The following is a 14,396-nucleotide window of genomic DNA, read 5'->3' on the forward strand; positions in this document are numbered from 1 at the left end:
GAAGAATTGAGCATCAAAAAGAAATAATGACTATAATGGATTCTTATATTTTAAAAAATCTTTGAATCCCATAGTGATTTTTTAAAAATAAGACAGCACTTCTTGGGGCGCCTGGGTGGCGCAGTCGGTTAAGCGTCCGACTTCAGCCAGGTCACGATCTCGCGGTCCGTGAGTTCGAGCCCCGCGTCAGGCTCTGGGCTGATGGCTCGGAGCCTGGAGCCTGTTTCTGATTCTGTGTCTCCCTCTCTCTCTGCCCCTCCCCCGTTCATTCTCTGTCTCTCTCTGTCCCAAAAATAAATAAAAAACGTTGAAAAAAAAATTAAAAAAAAAAATAAGACAGCACTTCTTTAGAGAAGAATGCCAGCAAATAAATGTAGAAAGAGAGGCGCCTTGGTGGCTCAGTCAGTTGAGCGTCTGACTTCGGCTCAGGTCATGATCTCACATTCATGGGTTCAAGTCCTGCATCGGGCTCTGTACTGACAGCTCAGAGTCCGGAGCCTGCTTTAGATTCTGTGCTTCTCTCTCTCTCTCTCTCTCTCTCTCTCTCTCTCTCTATCTCTCTCTCTCTCTCTCTCTGCCTCTCCCCTGCTCATGCTCTGTCTCTTTCTCTGTCTCTCAAAAATAAATAAATAAATAAATAAATAAAATGTTAAAAAATTAAAAAAATATTTATAGAAAGAATGGCAGTAGTAGAAGATCACCATCTTGAAGCCACTATTATAATAACTGATTCATCTATGGATGCTAAAGCCAGTGAAAGGTGGCAAGGGAACAGGTTAGTCACACGGTCTCAGCATATCTTTATATTACTAAAGGGCATCCTTAGTACCTTTACAGTGAAGAGGTTTGCTAGACCATTGGGCCTCCCAATGGGCTACATTGACATCTTCTGTCTCCTGATGTGATGCAGTGGAAAATACACATCATCAACTACGTTGTGTTCTTGATAAAACTGCTTAACTTTAATCTTATCATGAGGAACTAGTCAGATAAATCCCAACTGTAGAATACTCTACAGTATACTTTGATCTGTACTCTTCAAAAAAGTTCATTTGTTATGAAAGACAAAGAAAAGGTAGAGGGCATGTTGCAGATTAAAGGAGACTAAAGAGAGGGGCCCCTGGGTGGCTCAGTCGGTTGGCGTCCGACTTCGGCTTAAGTCATGATCTTGCCGTCTGTGAGTTTGAGCCTCGCGTTGGGCTCTGTGCTGACAGCTCGGATTCTGTGTCTCCTTCTCTCTCTGCCCCTCCCCCGCTCATGCTCTGTCTCTCTCTCTCTCTCTCTGTCAAAAATAAATAAACATTAAAAAAAATTTTTTTTAAATAAAGGAGACTAAAGAGATAGGATAACAAAATAAAACACATGACCCCAGATTGGCTCTCAGAGTTTTAAAAGGGTAGAAAGACTTTGGGGGGGGGGGGTCAACTGGAGAAACTTGAATAAGAACTATACAGAAAATAATAATTTGGGTTCAATATTAATTAATTAATTAAACAATGCTTAAAGTAAGCTCTACATTCAATGTGGGGCTTGAACTCACAACCCCCGAATCAAGAGACACATGCTCTACTGACTGACCTAGCCAGGTGCCCCTTGATATTAAATTTTTTGAGGGTGGGAGTGCCTGGCTGGCTCAGTCAGTAGAGCATGTGACTCTTGATCTTGGAGTCATGAGTTCAAGTCCCACATTGGGCATAGAGCTTACTTAAGAAAAGAAAAAAGAAAAAGCATCCAACTTCATCTCAGGTTCATGGGTTAGAGCCTGTTTTGGATTCTCTGTCTCCCTCTCTCTCTGCCCCTTGTGCATGCTCTCTCTCTCTCTCAAAAATTAAATAAACATTTAAAAAAAAAGAAAAGAAGAAATAAATTTTTTTAGTGTGATAATCGTTTTGTGGTTATGCTCTTAGGAAATCTCCTGAAATATTTAGGGATAAAGTGTCATAATGTTTGCAACGTACTTTTAAATGTTTCAAGGAAAATAAAATAAGGAGAGCAATAGATAGAGCAAAGTGTGGTAAAACATTAACAACTGATGAAGCTAGGTGAAGGGTATATGGGCAACCACTGTGCTTTTAACTTTTTCATAGGATTGACATTTTTCAAAATACAAAGTTTGGGGGAAAAGTGAATGAGTGAGTAAATGAGTTAATGAATAAATGAATGAGGAGGAATCAATGAGAGAGTGAATTATTGCTCAAACAAGAGATTAATTATGAATGAAGAGATGAGGAAGGAGAGGGAAGGCAGTGGTGATCACTAAGCTCCAGACCGATCAGCCCCAGACTCCCACCTACCCACCCTGCCTCCACCCCAGCGTACTTGCCCAGACGCTCTGTCTCCTGGTAGGGCACGTAGATGTTGTTGAGGCCACAGAGGAAGGCAGTCAGGATGATCATGAGGATGAACATGAACCTGGCAGGGGGTGGGGTGGGGAAGGATCAGAGAAGGTTTCTACGTTGGGAGAAGTCAGGTTCTGGGAAGAGGGATCAGGCGATGGCCTCCCAGACTCAGCATCTCTTGACAAGTATTCAAATTTGGTGATTATTAAGAACAGAGAAAGTAAAGGTGGGAAAGGAGAAGTCATTTAAAATGGTGCCGAAGCAGGAGCTCTTCCTTGAGAATAAAGGATACTTAGTTGAAGTGATCCAAGCTGGGGATGGGCCAGTCTCCCAGGGAGGGACTGAAATGCTAAGAGGTGGTTCAAGGAAGAGTGAGGCAGGCAGTCCTACTGGACAGGATTTATCAGCAGCAGTGGTAAAGCTACCTGTGAGAATGGGTCAGCCTGCAACAGGGGCTGGGTGGGGGGCATGCGGGCAGAAGAGTCTCAGGGGTGGGGTGGGAGATTCTCCTCAAGCTGAGCTGAGCTGAAGATGTTCGTAGATGTAACCAGGGCTTCAGGCAGGGGATTCCCTGGGCAGCAGGCACTAACTATGGGCTCTGCTTAGCGGGAGAGTCCAGGTTTGGCTGCCAATTATTAGGTGATAAGCACCAAGAATACCAGATAATGCCATGAGTTCAAAGAGCTGTTGCAGAGTGGGAACGATCCAAAGGGACCCCTGACTCCAGTGCCCTTACCACAAAGATGGGAAAACTGAGGCCTTGAGAGGGTCATGAGGAGCAACAGAACTGGGGCTGGAACTCCCATCCAAGGGCTAGTCCTGCTCTCAGTGGTTCCTAATCTTTTCAGGGCTCATGGGCCTCTTTGAGAATCAGATGAAAGTTATAGACCCTTGCTGCAGAGAAATGTGCATTTACGTCTACATCCCTAGTTTTGTCTGTAATTTCAGGACCTCAGAGGTCTCTGGAGCCTCTGCAAGGAAGCAAGGTTAAGAACCCCTGTGCCAACTAGAGGTGAGGACTTTTACAAGGAGGTCAAGTGGAGTCTATCACAGTGGAGGATGCTCTGAGCAGGGACAGTACTCACCGGATCATATCGTCAATCATCCTGCCAATGGAAATCTGCAGAGTGCCCAGGGACTCATGGGCCGGCAGGATGTAGGCCAGGCGGGTGAAACTGAGCATGCTGGTGACGGCAAACAACACCTCCGCCAGGAACTGGGGGTCCTCAGTGCGCCACTCACTTCGCTCTGTGCAGGGTGGGATGAGGCTGAGGCTGACATCCAAAGGAGAGAAGGGCCTGGGGGACCCCAACTGAGTTGGGGGGCACTCACCAGCCGTGGTGAAATAGTGGCAGGCAGCCCCGTTGGGGGCATCCCGGCAGTGTACGTGGGCAAGCCCGGCCAGAAGGAGGCGCAGCGCAAAGGCCGCCAGGTACAGGGACAGGATGACCACATCCAAGAAGTTCCACCAGTCCAGGAGGTAACTGCGCAGGCCCTCAATCCACACTTCCTTGCACTCAAACCACAGAAAGCCTGAAGGTAGGAGGCAGGGACAGGACAAGGCAGAACTGTCCTGCTTCCAGGTCAGAGCTAGGTTATGGTGTGGGGGCACCTATCCGTAGGGTGGGGGAGCTAAAACATCACAGGGACGAAGGTGATTAAACATAACCATGCAATCTACGTAACTACAAAGTGATATGTGAAAATAAAAAAGACTACCAGCTAATGTGGACTCCTCTACCGTGGGGCCTGCACCGATGATCCCAGTTGGCTTATATGCATAAACTAACACCTGGGAGAGGTTGGTACTGGGAGGGAATGGTTTAAATCTGTTTCTCCCTGCCCTCCACTGAATAAATGCTGGACAAATATTTCTAGAATATTGACTTGAAGGGGCTCGAAATTATTTGCCTGCTCTGAGTGCCCATGTCTCAGTGGGGAAAAGTGCCAGACCTAGGGATGGGGGTGTTGGGTCTTGGACCCCATTAGCCAGGTAACCCTGCCGCATTGTACCCTTCTGCATTCCCTGGATACACGTGTGTGCTTTTTCTGTCTGCCTAGAATGCCCTTCCACACCCATTTGAAGCCAGGCTCGCCTATATGGCCCAGGTCAAATACTGCCTTGTCTGCAAAACCTTCCCTGAGCAGGTGTGGTGAGTTGCTCCCTGAACTCTGCTCTCACAGCTCCATTCAGATCTCTGTGATGCCATCAACCACGGGGCCCTATGGGGTATCTCTTCCTGGGTCTGTCTCCCCTCACCGCCCCTAAACTCTGAACTCCTTAAGGGCAGGGACCATGTCTGATTCATCTCCTTGTCCCCAGCGCCCAGAACAAGGCCAAGTAGTCACTATTAAACTAACATTTATTAAGCTACCACCATATGCCAGTGGGACCCTGGCACAAATATGGTCCCCGGCCTTCTAGGATTCTAGTGAGGGAGATGGGCAAGTAGCCAAGTGGTTACAATTCAATATGGTGAATGCAAAGATTGAGGATCAGGGAAACAGGTTGTTTTGGGAGTATTTAGGAAGGGACCCTCACCCTGATTTGGGGGCCAGGGAAAGCTTCTCAAAGAAAGTGACATTTAAGCTGAGATTTGAAGGAAGAAGGGGAGCCAGCCAGGTGATGGGGTAATGTGGGAAGGGGACAGGACTGGAGAAAGAGAATGAGCATAGGCCTGGGACAAGTGGGAACATGGTGTGGTCAGGAACTGAATCAATTCTGACAGCAGCAGACTATCTTGTGAACCTGGGATGGATGTTCAGTCCTATATGTTGTTGCATGGATGGATGGATGGAACCATATTTAATTTATCCGTGCATTATCAGGGCTTCACTCACAGTGAACAACAAGCATTTATTAGGAGTTTGCTGACCAAGCTAGGGCTGAGGGGAGGGCAGCTGAGGAAGGGGGCCTATGGCCCAACCCGCTGAGCTGCCCAGCCAGAGGCTAGATAGAGCTCTGGGGGGTTCTTGTAATTGCCTTTGCTGAATTGTTCAAGAACACTTGATTTCTGCTATAGAAGAAAACCAATGGAATACATGAAACTTACATGTTGAGCATAGATAAGTTAGTTATTTGGGTGACATGTTGAACAAATAAAACGAGTGGAGCATTTGTGTGTGAATACATAGAAAGGGATTAAGTATTCATAATATACTGAATATACATGAGGCAGCTGAAGCCCTCAGGATTCATCATCTCTTAAGTCAGCTACCCACTGTTGATACCCTTTCTGGCCCTATGTGTCTTTTGCACAAGAATTGCTTGGGGTGCCTGGGTGGCTCAGTTGGTTAAGCTTTAGACTTCAGTTCAGGTCATGATCTCATGGCTTGTGAGTTCAAGCCCCATGTTGGGTTCTGTGCTGACAGCTCAGAGCCTGGATCCTGCTTCAGATTCTGTGTCTCCCTCTCTCTCTGCCCCTTCGCTGCTTGAGTGCTCTCTCTCAAAAATAAATAAATCGGGGCACCTGGGTGGCTCAGTCAGTTAAGCATTAGACTTCGGATCAGATCATGATCTTACGGTTCGTGAATTTGAGCCCTGCGTCGGGGTCTGTGCTGACAGCTCAGAGCCTGGAGTCTGCTTCCGATTCTCTGTCTCCCTCTCTCTCTCTGCCCTTTCCCCACTGGCGCTCTCTCCCTCTCTGTCTCTCAAAAATAAATAAACATTAAAAAAATAAATAATAAAATAAGTAAACATTAAAAAAAAAAAAAAAGAATTGCGAAGGAAATTCCTAGCTGCTCATCAGGATGATTAGCAAGCTTCAGCTGTGGCCAGACATACTTGCCCCCATGTCTCTCCTACAGACCAAGTGTTGGGGCGAGGCAACTTCTGGCTCTCGCAGCCCCTGCTTAAACTTCAACTCTGGTTCTCATAACAGCACCACCATTTATGGATTTGGTAAACTGTATGATTGAAGCATCTCAGTTTGGTCTGTGAGCCTTTCTGTTCCATGACTTTCGGGATAGACTGCCTGGTGTCCTGGCAGGTTACCATTACGCCAGGGTCATTTCCCACCTGAAGCTATGGACCAGTGTCTTATTTGTGAAAGGATAGGAACCTCTGGAGTGGGGTAAGAATGGGGCCCCTGCTCAGGGAGTCTTATCACAGGGCTAGATCCTCTAACTAGGAGTGAATAGAAAAGGTCCCTTGGAGTGCTGGAGCCTAGAGGGGTTTGGTTCTATGTTTGCGGGCATCTACAGGCAGAGGGTCCTCCCCACCCCCGCCTCTACTGGAGTACTTACTTTGAAGAACAGTGAGGGAGCCCACAAGGGGGACCACTACAAATAAAGGGCCCCACACACGTACCTATGACCCAAACCATGTGTAGGGAAGTCTCCCAGACGTTCTGGCTGCGGCCGCGGAAGGTGCTCAGCTGTGTCTCCATGGCCAGGGACTCACCCAGCAGGAAGATGAGGAACCACAGATAGGAGGCGGAGTGCAGCAAGAACTTCAGCACTGGGATCTTCAGCAGACGGCCCAGCTTGCAGGGAGAGGGAGGAAAGCATGGCTCTCAGAGGCCTGTCACACCACCCCTTCCTTGGAGAGCTTCCAGACCCCTCCTTTGACTCGCACACTTATTCAGACATTTATTGAGAATGTGCTCTATTTCACATCTATTTCCTTCACAGCTGTATGAGGTGAGTAGTACTATTCCCATGTGTTTCAGCTAAGGAATTGAGGATCACAGAGTAAAACAACTTATCCTTGGAGGTCCCACAGGCTCTTCAGTCTCAACCAAATTAAAAAATAAATTCGTCATCTTCCATCCTAAACTGGTTCCTTCTCTTCCTCCTCCTGTGTCCCCATCTCAGACAACGGCCATCTCCCTAACTCCTACCCTCTCCCCAACCCATCCTCATGCCTCTAGTAGAGAGAACTTTCTAAAGCACATAACTAAAGGGATCACTCACTCCATTAAAATCCTACAATGGCTTCTATCACTGCTTATAAAGCACTGCTAGATCTGGCCCCTGCCTGCTCCCCATCACTCACTATTTGTACGTATGCTTCAGCAAGCAGAAATTCTTTCCGTCTCACTGATACTTTATGTTCTCCCTCCCCTGGGCCTGCAGACAAGCTGCTTCTGCTCCCTGGGACACCACTCTCCCTGTTTCTCACCTGGTTAACATTATATCCCCCGGATCAGGCATAACGCCCAGCTCACAGCAGGGTTTCAAGGAAATGCTTGTTGAAATGAAGGAATAAAGATAGCTAGGTCCATACAGGCTCTCAAAGAATTTGTAGGTTGGGGCGGGGGTCTCTTTAGGAGATTTTGGGTCGTACATAAGATTCAGGCTTTGGAGGCAGAGAGACCTCAGTTTAAATAGGGACTGGGCTATTTACTGCGTCCCCTGGACAAAAAGAGCACTTCTGTTCCCCATGCCTGCTCTATAAAATGAAAGTGTAATACCTACTTTCCAGGGCCACTTCAAGTGACTACATGGGAACATTAGCAAAGTGCTCAATAAGTGACAGTTATCATTAACTTTTTTCTTCGTACCCGGGACTTGGGTGCCAGCCAGTAGCCGAGGCAGAGGAAGGGCATGGTGAGGAAGATGAGGAAGGCGACAAAGAGCTTCCAGATGGTGGTGCTTCCACGCCAGCCAGCCAGGTTCCCACACCAGATGGAGGACAGGACTTGCTGGCAGATGGGGTGTGCTACAAACTAAGCAGAGATGGCGCGTGAGCAGCGTGGGTGGTTACCAGGCAGGGAAGGGAGGGGGAGCCAATTGTGTGCACAGTACTGCCTTCCCTGCCCCAGAGACGAACCACATTTCTTCTCAGGCCAGCCAGCTCAGAAGAGAGGCAACTCATTTGCCATGTGACCTTGGGCAGACCCCACCCTTAGGCCTTGGTTTCCTAGTCTGTGAGGGAGAAGCTTAACTCAAAAGATTTTTCTGGACTCTCTGGATTCCTCTTTCTTTCTTGAGTCTAAGCCAGGTAGTGGTGGGTGGAACTAGGTACCAGAGTCCCAGAACCCACAGGGTTTTCTGCCTTCTTAGAGATGTGGGGCACCAGTCTTGAGGAGGGGAGGAACAGGGAGAGTAGGATTTGATGTTTTGGGAGGCAGGGCCAGGGGAGCCATTATGAAGGAAAGTTTTTGGTTAAGCTACTGGTGAGATAGGATATCTGAAGATGGGTGAGATGGAGGAGTAAGGGGTGGGAGAGGCTAGAAAGGGAGCATGTCTTCAGCTTATGGGGGCAGGCATCTAATAAGGTAAGGAATAATGGAATCACTTGGTATCTAAGCCCTGAGAGATCTAGTCTACTCTTGTTGAATACATAGAGATACCGAAGTTTAACAACAGAAGAAGACTGGACCAAACTAACTCAATAGGCCAGAGGCAGAGCTGAATAAAACCCAGATGTCTGGTCTGAAGGTAGAGTCCTGGTGGGTAATGGGACTTCCAAGGCCTGGGGAGAGGTTAGGGGCTTAGACTGAAGGTAAGAAGGGGGTTGGGGAGGCCCACAGGACCAGGGCCTAGCTAGAAGGGTGCTCAGGATCAGGTCTCAGAGGGCAGGGGGAGGACTTACTTAGGCTGGACTGGGTAATACCTAGCCATGGCAAGGCAGGGATTAGGGCAGGGGTGGGGGAGGTAGGTAGGGCCCAGCTGACCCGCTTCTGGTTGTAGTTGACGGCCAGTCTCAGCCTCGCCAGGTTGGGGATGCCTTCCTCAAAGGCCTGGCCCAGGCCCTCAGCCTCGGGTTCAGTCTCGTTGTCTTGGCCCAGGTCATTGAGTACTGCGGTGACCTCACTCTGGTTCCGGCACATGCCCAGCAATTCAAAGCCATAGTCCTGGCTCAGCGACTCCAGGGCAATGTACTCAGGCTGCAGGGAAGCAGATCTGTGTATGCCCACCGCCCTGCAGACACAGCTCTGGTAAGTCAGCTCCACCCTCCCAACAGTGGGCCTGGCTACCTCTGTGCTGCCTCAGGCCATCACCTCCCCACATATGATGTCACCTGAGTCCTCCGTTCCTTCTCTGCCACCTCAGCTCTCCTCCTTGTTATAATTAGGGGCCTCTTGTGTCAACTTTGCTTCTCTGGTGCTCCATCAACCTCATCACTAAGTCACTGCAACCCAAACCCCTCTACCACCTTTGCCCGTCCCTTGTACCTCCTTTCCTGGTCCCTGTTTCCTGTTCCACTTCTCATCCTCTTTATGCCTTTCTTGTGTTCATTTCATTGAGTTTTTTGAGCACCTACCTTACATGAGAATCCGTGCCAGCAATGTTAGAAGCAGACATGAGTAAGGCAGTTCTCGCTCCACTTTACCCAATCTATTCTCGCTTTTACTCAGGGCCCCAATCCCAGAGAGAATGCAGGCAAGAATTTGGGGAGGCTAGACCTGCACCCAGCACTGTCCCTCAGGTGGTGTTACATTGGGCCAGGTGCTTCTCCTTGCAGGCCTTAGCTCCCTGGTTTGGAGGGTGGGGATGACAATCGGTGCTGCCTCCCTCAGTGGGCCACTGTGAGCACGGAGGGAAAGTCCTTCAGAGGAACCACTCTTTCCTGCTACCTGTGAGGTGGGGGCTCTGATCCCTCCATAACTCTGGTGAAACAGCATGCTGTTTCCCCAGTGCACCTGGCATGGGCCACATCCTGCCTCAGAACTCTGTTTCCCCACCTAATGGTAATCTCGAGCCTGGGGACCAAGTGTGCCTGGAACAGAGGGGGTGCTGGTGGATGAGTGAGGGACAGGACAGGGCTGGTGGTATTTAAGGCTCCTGACCAGTCCCCGCTTCCAGGCCTCCCCCGCTCCCCTTTACTCCTTCTCTGTCCCGAGCAGCCCCTTGTACTCATCACCATGTGTACTTTTCCTACCCAACAGCCTTGCTTGGATTGCACCCCCTACTGCAAATATCCTCCCTACTCCTCCTCCTCACTTGTTATTAAACCTCCTGGCTGTGCAGCCAAGATAAATTTTGCTTCTTTGAAGGAGTCTGCATGGAACACAACAGCTGTAGCTTCCTGACCTCTCTTTTCTGGGTTTTGGAAACCATGGAGCACCCTCCACAGAGGCACTCCAATGAAGCTGAGCATCCTGGGAGTGGCTTGTCCACCTCACTCTTGCCGATCACAAGCTCGAGGCTCCAACTCACAATGCTCAATATGGGGCCGCACAGTAGGTTTTCAGAAAGGATGGGTCCCAGGGGCGCCTGGGTGACTCAGTCAGTTAAGCATCTGACTTTGGCTCAGGTCATGATCTCTCAGTTTATGAGTTCGAGCCCAGCGTTGCACTCTGTGCTGACAGCTCAGAGCCTGGAGCCTGCTTCAGATTCTGTGTCTCTCTCTCTGTCTCTCTGCCCCTCCCCCACTCATGCTCTCTCTGTCTCAAAAATAAACATTAAAAAAAATTTAAAAAAGAAGGGACGGGTCCCACTGAATGTCATCTCTAAGTCTGTCTAGCTGCTTTTCTATCTGTGCTCTCCCTCCTTCCTCAGACAGACCCAGGGCATCCCTAGGGTGGGGTTTGTGCTGCCCCATAAATCTAGGTGGCCCTAGAGTGATGGCTCTCTTCCCATATAAATGGAGATTTACCGAGAACAGAACTAGGTCTTATTATCTTTCTGTTTTCCACTTCCTGGAACACCCACCACAAGCCCACCCCTGACCATGTGGAAGGACAGATGCAGGGGACCAAGGGCAGGAGAAAGTATGAGAAACCAACCTTAAACTCAGGTTCCTTGCGTGCAAGGCGCCTGAGCTCCCGGCTGAGCTGGAAGGCAGCCAGCATGGCATCCTCACTGGCCAGCGAGAGGTGGGCCCTGCTCGCAATGCCGCGGTAGGTGTTGATGCGGGACAGGGAGAACTTCAGCAGGTCGTAGCGGCGGGCATTGCTGCACTCGAGGCAGGCACAGGAGACCGGGTGGGGCCGGGCAATGGTGTGGCCCTGGTCCATGAGCAACTGTGCGATCTCATACAGATCCTTCTGGCAGGCCAGGGTGAGTGGAGTGACACCAGGGGCAAAGCGTGAGCCATCAATTGAGGAGTCAAAGAAAGCCAGTGAGAAAGACCTAGTGTCCACTTTGCGGCCCTTCTCCCGTTCCAGCCGGGCCAGCAGGCGACGCACCGCTGCTGGCTGGTTTGTGTCCACTGCCACTAGCAGTGCCTCATGGATCTGCCGGAAGTCAAACTTGACATTGGCCAACAGCACATCGGTGATGGCCTCGTGGCCCAGCCGGATGGCCAGATTGAGAGCTTCCCTCCAGGAGCGGTCCTCGGCCTCCTCCACGTTCCTCAGGGGCCCACCTGGCCCGCTGCCTGAAGCCTCCACCCCGGACTCCAGCAGGTGCTGCACTAGGCCCAGGCGGCCCTCCTGGATGGCAGTCAGGAGCGGAGGTGGGAACTTTAGCTTTTTGTTCACAATCTCCGTCCAGTTGGGCTGTGGCTGGATAAAGGATGGAGACGGTGGGATCCCCAGTCTCCAACCCCCTTTGCTCTGAGGCCTCCCTCACCCTTCCATCTTTAAGCCCTCAACCCAGCCACCGTTCTATTTTGCTTTAGCCCAAACACATACCAACAGTGTTGCTTTCAAAGGACATTTAGTGTAGTGCCTATATATGCTCATTATCTGAGCACTTCACAAGTACAGTAACTATCCTTACAATAACCCTGTAAGGTAGGAGTGATCACACCCCCTTCAACAGGAGAGGAAACTGACATACAGACATGCTAAGCCACTTTGATGAGATACGGACCCAGGTAGTCTGGCTTAGGAGTTAGTGTTCTTAACTACTTTTATGATGCTTCTCAACTCAAATAGGAATTATTGTTACTAGTTTTGGATTTCTGGAATCTTTACTTATTTGAAACATCGAAAATGTGGGATGTGATAATACAAATAAATGATTCCACTTTCTTCTAAGAAGGAAATTAACAATGCTACCACCTTTATCTGAAATTAAACTCTATATCAAATGTACATCCTACACTTTAGTATATGTTTTATCCAATGTAATCATCTTATATAATGACATGAATGTCCCCTCAAAATTATGTCTGTGTAGGAGATAAATTTCATTTCCATGTTTTTTGGGAATCAATCATTTTGGAAATACCCTTTCATACCATAGTAGTTTCTTGTATAGATTTTGTAAGCTTTTAGTAAATAATCTCATTTATTGAAATACTGATATTAAGAAAATTGGTCTTGGTTGAAAAAAGCATCTTTCTCTTTTTAAAAACCATTAGCTTAAAACTATACAAATTTATTCTTACAGTTCTAGAGGTCAGAATTCAGAAATTGGTATCATTGGGCTAAAAAGTCCAGGTATTGGCAGGAGAGGGTGGCTCTAAGGGAAAATCCCATTCCAGCTTCTAGAGCTATGTTCCCTTCATTCCTTAGTTTACGGCTACCTGCCTCCATCTTAAAGGCCAGCAGAACTGAAGATTACCAACATTTTCTTAGTCACCACTTTATTGTGTAGATCCTTAAAGGCAGTGCCAGGCCTGGGTCTGGCTGGGGATCCCTTCCCCAGCACAACTTCTACCCTCACAGGAACCTGCACACATTGAGCTAGCATGGGCACCCTGAAAAAGGGTAGGTTAAAGCAGGTGAACGGGGCCATGCTCGGAATCTACCACAGGATCCGCCCAGGACCCAGCTCCCATCTTGTTGACTTCATCTTCCAGCTGCTCATCCCTCCGAGAGTCCCAGAGCCTCCGAAGGACAGGTCCAGACATGTCCACACAGGAGGGTCTTTGAACTGGGCTTTCTCCAAGCCCCTCAGCTCGGTCCTGGCCTCCTAGAACATCCCAATGCTCCTTCCCCACCAACCTACCTTGGCGTTGCCCAATCCTGCTTTCAGTAGCATTTCTCCCTCAGTGCTGCCTTGTCCTTCTCTTGTACCAGGCCTAGCCCACCCCCAGGGCTCCTCTCTGGGCCCAGGCTCGGGACTCCAAGGGCTCTCCTCCACCAACATGGCAATGTTCATCACCTCCATGGCAGCTAGGATATCCTTACTGTCCCTGTGGCTCAATCTACTGTTTTAATCATGGTCAGAAATGGGACCAGGATGAGGAATGGTAGGAGAACAGCCCTCTTACCGTGAGGAGGTCCATGGCTGCACCCACCTAGGCTGGCAGGGACCGAAGGACTGAACTGCTCTGGCTACTCCCCTGACTGTGCCCAGCTTCCTCTTTCCTACACTTGAGTTCAAAACCCCGCCCTTGGCCCTCCCTTTGCCAGGACCAGCTGCTCCCCCTTTGCCCTGTACCCTGGAGACCAGAGGAACTGATGAATACCACACAGTGAAAACTTCTGGGAAAGGGGAGAGGACATAGTTGCTCAAGGAAGGTGTGGGAATAGAATTTAGAATGTTATAGGTGGAGGGGACCTTAGAGACCCTCTGGTCCAACTGCCTCATTGTACAGGTGGGGACTGGGTTTTGTCCAAGGTTCCATAGCCAAGCCTAGAACTATTCCTTAGTCATTAACCCATCTGATCTCTGGAATTGCTCTGCAAGCAGGATGCTTAATTGAGTCCAAGATGAAGAACTCAAGTTGCTTTAGGTCATACAGCAACACTGTTACTTGATTGTATGTAGGGAGGGAACCAGCCAAGGATACTGGGAGTTAAGCTCAAAAAGCACTCAACTTCCCAGTATACCACAGGGTCCCATCTGTTTTCACTGGGTCCAGTTTTCCTTTCAGGAAAATGGGCATGAGGATGCTGATCACTCACTGAGAGGAAGATGTTCTGGATTATGCCCCAAAGCCCCAGAGAGATCATCAATTCTATCCCAGAAGTTCCAAAGGGGAAAAGGATGGAACTGTCTTTGGGAGAACAGGGTGCCATGGTGACAGAAGCCTTGACAACTGGGAGTGGAGAGCAGGCTGGGCCCAGAGGTACCCTGAGGCAGAGTCCTGGGGGAATGAGTGGAGAGAAGGAGAGAGGGCGGCCTGGCCTTATTAGCTCTTCTCCGCAGTCAAGAGATCCACTCCCCAGTTTTAGTCACTGAGGGCAGGGGGGCCAAAACCACAGGACCTCATGGCTCATGCCTGAGGGAACTCCCCACACATGCTGGCATGTTCTTCTACTTCTCCTGCTG

The 14,396-nt window shown here is 49.2% G+C and overlaps 1 protein-coding gene across 1 annotated transcript in view; it reads right to left on the minus strand.

The window, feature by feature from the left end:
- XNDC1N (XRCC1 N-terminal domain containing 1, N-terminal like) overlaps positions 1-14,396 on the minus strand; it is a 36,344-nt gene that overhangs the window by 7,016 nt on the left and 14,932 nt on the right. Inside the window, exons 10-19 of the mRNA XM_049651856.1 lie at positions 14,386-14,390; positions 13,915-13,941; positions 13,563-13,579; positions 11,015-11,734; positions 8,960-9,172; positions 7,844-8,008; positions 6,649-6,823; positions 3,672-3,872; positions 3,425-3,587; positions 2,320-2,412 (exon numbers count right to left, since the gene is read on the minus strand). Of these exons, the coding sequence (XP_049507813.1) occupies positions 2,320-2,412; positions 3,425-3,587; positions 3,672-3,872; positions 6,649-6,823; positions 7,844-8,008; positions 8,960-9,172; positions 11,015-11,734; positions 13,563-13,579; positions 13,915-13,941; positions 14,386-14,390 (1,779 nt within the window). The remainder of the gene's footprint in view (positions 1-2,319; positions 2,413-3,424; positions 3,588-3,671; positions 3,873-6,648; positions 6,824-7,843; positions 8,009-8,959; positions 9,173-11,014; positions 11,735-13,562; positions 13,580-13,914; positions 13,942-14,385; positions 14,391-14,396) is intronic.

Source organism: Panthera uncia, chromosome D1 (genome assembly GCF_023721935.1).
Source record: "Panthera uncia isolate 11264 chromosome D1, Puncia_PCG_1.0, whole genome shotgun sequence".
Taxonomy (NCBI): domain Eukaryota; kingdom Metazoa; phylum Chordata; class Mammalia; order Carnivora; family Felidae; genus Panthera; species Panthera uncia.